Here is a 10267-nt window from a genome sequence, read left to right as displayed (position 1 = left end):
AGTTCTCATCTCATTCTTAAAAAAAAAAAAAAAAATCCTAACTCCTTAAATATCTACAAGTAGCGCAAGTTATAAGTATGTTCAATTTTCGCAATCTTAAATTCCAATCCAAGATTTATGGGGAAAAAGAGAGAAAGAAATACAAGGATTGAAGTGTAAAATTCACTCAATATTGGATGTGTTATGCAATTTTCCTTTTTAGGGGTGTGCAGGTAAAACCCGAACGCGTTCAATTTAACTGACTGTTGATCTTCTACGTCTGGGGTTCCATCAAGAAAGATAACAAAGAAATACAGGAGTTAGAGATATGGGTTCGCGAGGAGCCACCGTGTTGATGTCGAGGGCAAACAGAATCAAAACGACATTGCAGTCGACATTGGAAGCAGCCACTATTGAAATCGAAGACGTTTCCCATCAACACGCAGGCCATGCTGCTTTCAAGGGCAATAATGCAGAGACCCATTTCAATTTGAAGATTGTTTCGCCCAAATTCACTGGCCAGACTCTCCTCAAGCGCCACCGTATGGTTTATGATGCGTTGGCGGATGAACTTAGCTCGGGATTGCATGCTCTCTCCATTGTTGCCAAGACTCCTGAGGAAGAAGCAGCTGTTGCTTCTGCTACTGCTGCTTCCCTTAGATAACCGCCAATTTTCCATTTGGGTAATTTTTTTTTCTTTATTTCCTCTATTGGGCTTTCTGCTATTTAGTTATTTCTCTTTATTGATGTTATACACTTAAAGCTCAAATCTTTAGTGTCATAGGCATATTAGTTTGATGATTTCAATTATTAATATTAAACGTAGAACTAATTATGCAATTGTTGCATTAGTAGCTTGCACGCTGGTTGGTTTAGAGTTCGAATTCATTTGCAAATTTTACTGATTTTGATAGAATTTGACTCTTGTGTAACCAATTTTCCATAGAATTAAAAATTTAGAATTCTAAAATGAATTTTTTATCAATATTTAAATAGAATTAACAAACAAATAAGTAGAAACCTTTGACGTCTTTAAGTATCAAATCAACTGCATATAATTATAATTTAATAATTTCAATTATTACTTCTGTGTTGGACTTAACTAATTATTCTGATCTCTCTTTCAAAAGAATAAATACAACAACAACTAAGCATTAATCCCAAGCTAGTTGGGGTCGGCTACCTGCATCCATTCCTTCCATATTGCTCAGTTTTGTATTAATTCTTTATAAAGAGCTAGCATATCTAGATTTTTCTTAATCACTCCTTAACATGTTGTCTTGGGTATTCATCTTCCTTTCCTGGTCTTGTCTACTTTAAGATGCTCTTCTTCTCCCTTCAAAAGAACAAATGATGTAAAATAAGAAATGATAAATCTATAAGTTATTTTCAAAACATTCTTCTTGATTTATCTTGCCTCCTTAATCACTGTTTTAATCTATTATGTCAAATTCTTCACAGCCTAGATTTATAGAGGTAGGTTGCTAATAGCGCTTTGTTCACTATTTGGAAGGCATATGCTTTGGGATTTCTACATTATCAGCAAGAAGAGTAATTGTCAAAGGATGACCATTCACAAAGCGTCCTATCTTTGTCAGCTCTAAAGATGGTTGATAAATGCGGTTTTCTCTCTACATTTGCAGAGAGCCTGTTTTTTCTCCAACCTATGATTTTTATTTCGTGTCACAAGGGAGTAAATTTACCATTACACCAAAGCTACTCTCAGTTGTAGGATACTGTCATTATATAAAATTGTTGTAAGTCTTGAACTTTTTCCCTATTGAATAGATATCTCACACTTTATCTAATTTCTCAATTTCAATTTTCAACCATGTTATTACCTTAATCCTTTGTCTTTGTGACTGACCTCACTCATTCCATTCTCTACATTATATGAGACACAGATATTCAAAATGATTATTGTGTGAACTTTTACCCCACCAGGTTAAGTTAGCACTACTACTCTTAGGTGGTGTTCGGTATGATGTAATTGAATGTAATATGATATAATGAAAAAAATTTTAGTTCATGGCCTGTGGGTGTGAACTTTGTTGTTATGGCTTGTGTTTTGTCCTTTTTTCTAGTCTATGTACCATTGGCTGATTAATATTTGTGGCTTTGTCACTCATATGCTTTAATGTTACCTTTGCTACTCAAATCCTAGTAATTGATGAGAAAATTGTTCCCTAGAAATTACAGTTGCAGTTAATCGTTCCAAACAAAATACTAAGAAAATTCAAAATTCAGGTCTGGGAAAACTAATTTAGTTCTGTTCTATTACCAAAGGAAGCATGATTTTAGCTTTCTAGAGTAATTGGGAAGGAGGATTAATGTCAATGATTGTTGAACCTTGCAAGTTGCACCTACTGCCAGATAACCTCACAGGCTCACCTTTACTTCTTGTCAGGATCTATGAACTTTTTGGAGTAATATGTCTGGCATCTTAACTGCTAACAAAATTTCAGAACATCACTGCAGGTCTTCAAGGAGGATATGTTCAGATTTTAGATATCAAAGTTGAGGTAAAGCTTTGGCCGGAGAAGCGAGAAATTTGGCCTTATCATTATCAGTAGACCACTTTTCCTATAATCAGTAAGATTGACAGAATGGTCTCCTTCTAGTTTATGATTTTTGTTTCTGTTATGGCTTTTCTTTGTTGGCAAGATGATAGGTTTTTGTGGAAGGATAATTGAGCTGAAAAAGAAGTTTCCATGACTATTGATGGGCTTGCTATGCAGATGCTATATAGTTGGGTTGATTAGTTAAAACAAGTTTCATTTTGTAGAATGACCTAATCACATAAAATTAAAATATATATATATATATATATATCTGAAAATTAATGTCAAAAAGACCATGTAATCAAATGAGTGGGGAGCAATATCTTTGAAGTATCCACAATAAGTGCATATCAGAGGGTCCTTTCCTGTCATCAACCCAACAGGGTCATATGATCTTTGTTCAACATAATTATGAAATATTTCTATCTTTAATCATGCATATTTCTATTTCATGTTTTTATTTTATTTGACTTTTTATTCCCTTTCAAGAGTTCATTTTTTGGCATTACTGGCTAAATCATTAAAAATACTCTAAACTTTATAGATAGCTTTAATTGTACCTTAAATCTAACTTTCTTCTTCTAGTATGATGAATTTCAATTTTAGTTACAATAGTATTCTAATTTCAAATTGTATCTAATTTAATGAATAAAACATTATTGTTGGATAAATTTTTAGTTAGTTACGAGCATAGAATATTAGTTTAGATTTTTGTTTTATCGTTTTTTAAACATGGAATTTTGTTTACACTCTGATTAAATCTCTTATAAAAATAGATGTTATTCATTATAATGTCATTTTATTTTTATTTTTAGGGAATCATTATTTGTTGTCAATTGTATATAAATAAATAAAAGTATTTTATTTTTAAGATGAATAGATTATTTTTATTTTAATATTTATATAAATAAAATATAAATATTTATTTATTTATAAGCAGTGGTGGTAGGGAAAGAGTTTAATTTAGAGGAAAATGTTAAACTGGATCCCAAAAAAAAATAATATATTATTTATTAAATTGGGTATAATTTGAAATTAGGGTGTTATTATAACTAAAATTAAAGTAAAGAGTATTAAGAAAAAAAATTAAATTTAGGGTACAATTAAAACTACCTGCAAAGTTTGGAGCATCTTGAATGATTTAGCTGTCATTACTAGTTGCTGCCTTTCATTACTTCACATATTTCAGGGTTATTGGATTAATTGTTTAATATTATCTGCTTCAGATTATATAGATTATATAAAACATTCCAACGACAGTCCAACCCCTTCAAAATTTTTTGATATATCACAACAATTATTAATCTAATTAAGGCTTAATTTGCTCATTTTTGCAATATAAAATAAAAAAGGAATAGCAACAAAGGTAACCAAATGTAGCCTTAAGAGTTTGTTTTTACTTTCAAACGCAAGTTAAATGTCATAATTACTGTTGCTAGAATAAAGAATGATACTAAAATTCATAACTTCAGGACTCAATAGATTTTTCACAAAATTTGAGATATTTTTTTAAAAAAATAATAATTTACACATTTTTCGACTATCTAATAATGTTTATTAATTTAATTTTAAAATTTGGAACATTTAGTAGAATAATTTTTATAAGTTAAAGTACTTAATTGGTACAATTGCAGTGTTTATAAAAATTGAGAGTCCACAGTGTTTTTTATGTAAAATAGTAAAAGAGGCATGAATTTATGGATTGGGCGATTTATGCATTTATCATGACACCTTCATGACAGAAACAGAAGAGCAATCTACAACTATTCATTCTCCCACCAAAAATCTAATTTGATAGATAATATTCAATATCAAGACGGCGACGACGACTACTACTACTCCCAAGCCATAATAAAATGCAAAATTCGTCGTCAGAAGTTCCTTTCTGGTAAATGCTTCCCTCTACTATACTAACTAAAAACTCAGGACATTCTTTGGGCAGCCTCCTTTGCTAATACTCTCTCCTTTGCCTTGGTCTTGGCCTGAGATTTGGAGCCCATGATACCACCGCCCCACCTCTTCCGGTGTTCATCAAACTTGTCGTTAAAGTTGGCCTACATTTAATTGAAGAAACACAAGTAGGACTGTAAAAAAACAGGTAGAGCTCGAAGAACAATAGTAACGGTTTGGCTTCCTTGGAACAAAAATGTCAAAGACAACTTGCTTTTGCCGGTATAGGCAAAATAGTAAAATCGACAGAACAAAGTCTTAAAATTATTGGGACTATTAAAAGTCAAAGAAGAAATCATGAAAATGTCGTTTTTAGACTTAAGAACTTGACATTTAAGGAATGATATGTCGTCTGGTACTAGTGTTGACACATATTATTAACTATTTATTACCTTAACTGCCTCCAAAATCTTGCTGAATTCCAATTTATCTTCATTCTTCACAGATGTAAGGCACAAAGCTGCAGCTGTTTTCTTGTGAACAATCTGTTTTACACCGCAAAATATTCGAAGGAGCATAAAGGGTCAATTTTCCAAATAAAACTGCTAAGAAAGAAAGATATGTTTATGCATGGAGTAAGTGCAGAAAGTTCACCGCTCCAAGGCGTGACTTGCCCTTCACAATTGCGTAAGGGACCTCCATTTTCCGGCACAGGGCTGGTAACCAAACGACAAGCTCAATCGGATCAACATCATGTGCGATAACCACTAATTGAGCTTTGTTCTGCATGTAAGATAGAGTTCATTTCGAAGAAAATTTGTTTAGCTACACCAACATAAGCACAAGTATTGGTCATTCAATATGACAAAGAGATGCTCAAGGACTAAAAGAATTGCAAAGATATGAATCATCGAGCATAGCCAGACATATTATCAAGAATATATGAGACGGAGAACAGAACAAGGATAAAGGCTGAAATATAAAATCACTATTTCAAACATATCCTTGAAGCATAACCTAAACAAAAGAACTCTCAGTTAAGCTATCGAACATTGGTTATTGTGCATTATCACTTATTATCTAGTGGGAAAGGGCCAAGAGCACGACATATATCAAAATGGATACCTTACCTGCTCAATGAGGTAAGTAACGTGGTTAAGCCCATATTTAGCAACAATGGGTTTCTTTGATTCCACAGTTTTCCCTTCAGCCTCAGCTTGTGCTCTTTGAAGAAGCCTTTCCTTCTTAGCTGCCTTATCCTCAGGTCTATATTTGAGCAATAACTTGAAAAGTTGTGTGGCTGTAATATAAAACAAAAAATTGGACAAGTTAAGAAAAGACCATCGGCAGTTATAATAACTCCAACCAAATACCAAAACATTCAAGACATTTATATGAAATACACAAGTGTTTTCCACAGTTTCTTGCATGATCATAAAAATCTTACCAAGGTTCTTATCAAGTGTCTTTGTGAACTGATTAACAGCTGGAGGAACCTTCAGACGCTGCTTAAGTATCCTCCTCTGCCTCTGAATACGAACAACATGAGGCCACTTGACAAATCTAGTCAAGTCCTTCTTTGGTGGCAGTGCACCACCAATTCCAAACTGCTTTGGTCGCTTTTCAAACAAAGGGTTCAGAACCTTTTCCTACAAGTATCAAGTTAAAGCATAAGTTACACTAACAAAACAAATGCGTATCAACCGACAAAACCGAAGAGGCCATGTAGAGATAGAACGGCGGGTGAAGGATAAAGGGAATAGCCATAGCAAATATTTACCACCTCTAGCTAGCTATAGAAATCTAGAAACTAATGTCAATGTACACCCATAAAATTAAAAGAATAATACTTCCTCCCACAATAATAGTCCAGTTTGACTTTGGCATGAAGAATAATACTCCCTCCCATAATAATATACTCTGTCGTCAGCATGAAGCTTAAGAAAAGTTTTTTTGAATAGAGTAATTTCACTATTATTTAATCCTTAGTGGAAAGTGTCACAGGAGTCAATAAGAGAATTTGGAGGGTACTGTTGACAAAATAAACTCCTGGCTTATTAACTTTTAACTAAAAATTGGAAAATGGACAATTAATTCGGGACATCCCAAATCAGTGATGTGCTATTTTGGGACAAATTTTAAAGAGATAAGGAGTGTGTGTAGTATGTTAGAGAGAAAGAGAGAGAGAGAGATTACTCACAGGCTTCTTCTTTGTCACTACCGAGGGCTTCACAACTCTTTTAGGAGCCTGTAACAAATACGAGAAAGGGGAAGAACAAAACAAGCAGACAAATAAAATAAGAAACAAAACTAAATGGACAATCTATATAGTCATGCATTAAAAATAGGTATTACATTGTAAGAACAATTATTACATCTCAACAGAACTGCTCAATGCTGATCAATGGCAAATAGCACACTATCGAGCATCCAGATTACCAGTGTTCATACATCTAACTATTCCAGCATAATAACCATTTCCACCTATCAAAATGCACAATAATGGTTTCCCAAGAAATAGGCCAAAAACCATGACCAAACAATTAACAAATGTTTGCAGATTCTTTCAACCCCATGGTTCATTTAAATACGAGATAACATGTGAGCAGCCAAACCAACCCAGACTCTGAGATCCCAGCTAACTTTTTTTGGTGTCAAGGGAATGTCTGCCCCTTTCAAATTTTCTTTTTCTACCTCTAAAAATAAAAGGGTAAAGCAAGCATTTTAGCTGAATACATCTACACTACCTATATTGATTTCACTTAACACTTTTCTCACATCCAATTTCATACTGAAATTTATGAACTAAAGTCTGTTGAAAGGATAACAAACAACTTCTTTTATTTTAGGGGAACCCAATCTGTTGTGGAGATATGACACAATGCCACCATTATTAACATCAACCATTGTTCAAATAAAATTTACTAACTTTTCCATTAACCAATTCCTGCTACAAACATTGAAACCGAATAACTATAAAAAATCATATAGTACTGTTGCTTTTAATAGCTTAAATTGAGAACAAAAAAAATCAAGAATATGCAGCACAGAAGGAATAGCTTGATAAATGAAAACAGCCCAAATGAATAAAATGACTTCGTTCTCAGTATCAAAACAATTTACAGAACCATCAAAAAGAATACCCATTCCGCAAAATGAGATACCAAATGTCAGATAATGCAGTGAGTTTGTAACACAAACAAACAAATAAACAAAAAGGAGGAATATGATGGAGAAGTAGAGCGAATGGTACCATCGGTTTGGTAAGCAGTGAGATGGACCAAAAACCCTAACTGCTGTTAGAGGAAAACCAGAGGATTGCGGCAGACTCTAGGGTTTTATTATATTTTTTTTAACAAAGAGGACTAGTTGGACTTCCAGTCAGGGGTGGCCAAATTATGGTTCCCAGAACCGGAACCGGTGGTTCGGAACCGGTCTGAACCAGAACCAAAACTGGTGAGAACAGGAACCTGTCTGAACCGGAACCAGACCCAGTGGCTACGGTTCGGTTCTGGTTCCATCATTTTTGGAACCGCGAACCAGCGGTTCTAAGAACCGGCCGGAACTGAATGGAACCGCCGGTTTTTTCAATCGGTTCGAACCGGCGGTTTCAAGAATATTTGAATTCTGTTTCTAACTGATAGAACCGGCTGTTTGACCGGTTTGAACTGGCGGTTCCAGCAAGCAACAGCTTTTTTTTTTCCTTAAATTTTTTTGTGAAATTCCCAAATTACCCATCCTAACAATTATAAATAACTACATAACGGCTAGTTTCAAGGGTATTTGTGGAAAATGATTTTGTGGATTTATTATAAATACTTCATTCCATTTACAATCTACTCACACAAAATTATCTCTACTCTCTCTGTTTTATATTATTCTTCTCTACTCTACAATCTCTCTAATTTTCATCATAAATTATTGTCCAAAAAATATTGCAAGATAATTTCTTCAAAGTCCAATCTCCAATTATTTGTCCAAATTATTGTTAATTAATTTCTTCAAATTCCAATCTCTAATTATTCTCTTTAATTTTTTTTATTCAATTTTTCAAATTACATATTATTTTCATATAATGGGAAGTAGAGGCAACTCAACTTCCGCTAAGGGCAAGAGAAAGATTGGAGAAACACAATATTCATCTATCCCTACAAACGACATCTTCAATTTCACTCCCTACTAATATAATATAATCTTGAGGGATATCCAAATGAAAATTTGGAAATTCCAACTCAAGAATCTGAATTTAATGATGAACAATTACAATAAGAGCAAGAGCAAGAGCAAGGTACACAAGTTCTTCGAAGAGCAAAATAAAGTTCCGACATATTCGTCATTCATTTCACGAAGAAATTCAAAGGCAACAAAATGTTCGATGTAAGTTGCAATTATTGTGGAAAATCTTATAAATTCGAACAATCGGACGATTATGGATCATTTTGGAAGCATTTGGAGGCAAAATATCCAACAAAAATAGAAATTGATCGGTCTCAAACACAAATTTCCGGGTACACATCTTCTAACATTTCTTTATTTCAATATTCTGAAAAACAACAAAAAGAAGAATTAGCTAAAATGATTTCTATAGAACATTTATCTTTTAGTTTTAGTGAAAAAGTAGGTTTTAATTAATATTATCAAAAAGCTTTAAATCCTTCTGCTAAAAAATTGCTAAGAAATACTGTAAAACGAACTATTATTTCTTTATATAAAAAAGGAAAAAAAGAGTTAGAACTTTTATTTTCTGAAATGAAAATTCGTGTTTCAATTTGTTATGAGATTTGGAGTGATTATTGGCAAATACATTCTTATATGGGCATTACATGTCATTGGATTAATGATGATTGAAAAATTCAAAAAAGAATTATTGCATTTCATGCTTTTGATGATAAACATATTACAAATAATATTTATAGAATAATTGTTTCAATTTTAGATGAATATAAGTTGACAAAATTTTTTTTTTCAATTTCATTTGATAATGCTTTTGCTAACACTAAATCAATTACTGAACTTAAATCAATTTGTGAACCAAATATTGGTGGCAAATTTTTTCATATAAGATATGCTTGCCATGTTTTAAATTCATGTGTACAAGATGATTTAAAAGTTCTTGAATCTTATATTTTTCCAATTAAAAAAGCTATTTCATATTTATGTGGACATCCCTAAGTATTGAAAAGTTGAAATAAATTTTGTAAAGAAAATAATAAAAGACTAAAACGTTTTTCAAGGGATGTCCCAACTCGTTGGAATTCAACATATGAATTATTGAACGAGTTTTTTTTGTATAAAGAATTATTGTGCATTTTTATTACTAACAATATTGAAGAAAATAATTTATATCCACCAAATTGGGATATTTATGCAAAAATTTTAGATATTTTAAAAATTTTTAATGATACTACCTATAAATTTAATAAGATTTATTATCTCACATCTCATTTATTTTTACCTATATGCATTAATATTGTTAGTGCACTCCAAGAATTTGAAAATGATTTTATATTACAAAATTGTGTTTTATCAATAAAAAAAATGGTTATCTTATTTTAAAAATATATCATCACCTTATCTTATTGCTTGGGTATTTGATCGTAGATGTAAAATTGAAGTTTTATCTGAATATTTAACTTTTTATTATGAATTATTAAATCTTTATATAGAAGATAATGTTAATATAAATGTAGTATTGCATGAAGTTAGACAAAATATTGTAGAATTATATAGTGAATTTGTTCGATTTTTTAGTTCATCTACTTCTTCTAATTCTTCTCAATTCAATAATCAATCATTTCCAACTGAAAGAGTAAGTGTTGGTGTTGCTGAATGTATTT

General features: G+C 32.1%; 1 protein-coding gene and 1 long non-coding RNA gene across 6 annotated transcripts; one reads left to right on the top strand and one right to left on the bottom strand.

Moving 5' to 3' along the window:
• The first annotated feature begins 28 nt into the window (after window positions 1-28).
• On the top strand, window positions 29-2972 carry LOC105636800 (protein BOLA1, chloroplastic). Of its 5 annotated transcripts, XR_016322986.1 has the most exons (3): window positions 29-662; window positions 1493-1736; window positions 2445-2972. It is a non-coding gene; the product is annotated as a protein BOLA1, chloroplastic (long non-coding RNA). The 5 variants fall into 5 exon arrangements; XR_016322985.1 differs by lacking the exon at window positions 1493-1736 and having other exon boundaries at window positions 2458-2972; XR_016322988.1 differs by lacking the exon at window positions 1493-1736.
• Window positions 2973-4234: 1262 nt separating this feature from the next.
• Window positions 4235-7805, bottom strand: LOC105636801 (large ribosomal subunit protein eL8y). Its single transcript, XM_012220150.4, has 7 exons — window positions 7684-7805; window positions 6631-6678; window positions 5878-6079; window positions 5561-5730; window positions 5085-5213; window positions 4883-4975; window positions 4235-4594 (listed from the first exon to the last, which is right to left on the bottom strand). Exons 1-7 carry the CDS (start codon window positions 7684-7686, stop codon window positions 4463-4465), a joined length of 777 nt encoding a protein of 258 aa, XP_012075540.1. The 5' UTR covers window positions 7687-7805; the 3' UTR covers window positions 4235-4462.
• Window positions 7806-10267: the final 2462 nt, after the last annotated feature.

The sequence above is a fragment of the Jatropha curcas genome, chromosome 10 (assembly GCF_041381405.1).
Source record: "Jatropha curcas cultivar XTBG-Jc1 chromosome 10, XTBG_Jcur_1.0, whole genome shotgun sequence".
Lineage (NCBI taxonomy): Eukaryota > Viridiplantae > Streptophyta > Magnoliopsida > Malpighiales > Euphorbiaceae > Jatropha > Jatropha curcas.
Note: the sequence above shows the minus strand (reverse complement) of the source record. Positions and strands in the feature narration are given on the sequence as shown.

Bases quoted from the DNA above. Each gene is read 5' to 3' on its own strand.
- LOC105636801 (XM_012220150.4), bottom strand. The intron at 5,214-5,560 runs GTAAGGTATCCA...TCTTACATGCAG, and splicing joins TTACTTACCTCATTGAGCAG to AACAAAGCTCAATTAGTGGT. The intron at 4,976-5,084 runs GTGAACTTTCTG...GGTGTAAAACAG, and splicing joins GCAAGTCACGCCTTGGAGCG to ATTGTTCACAAGAAAACAGC.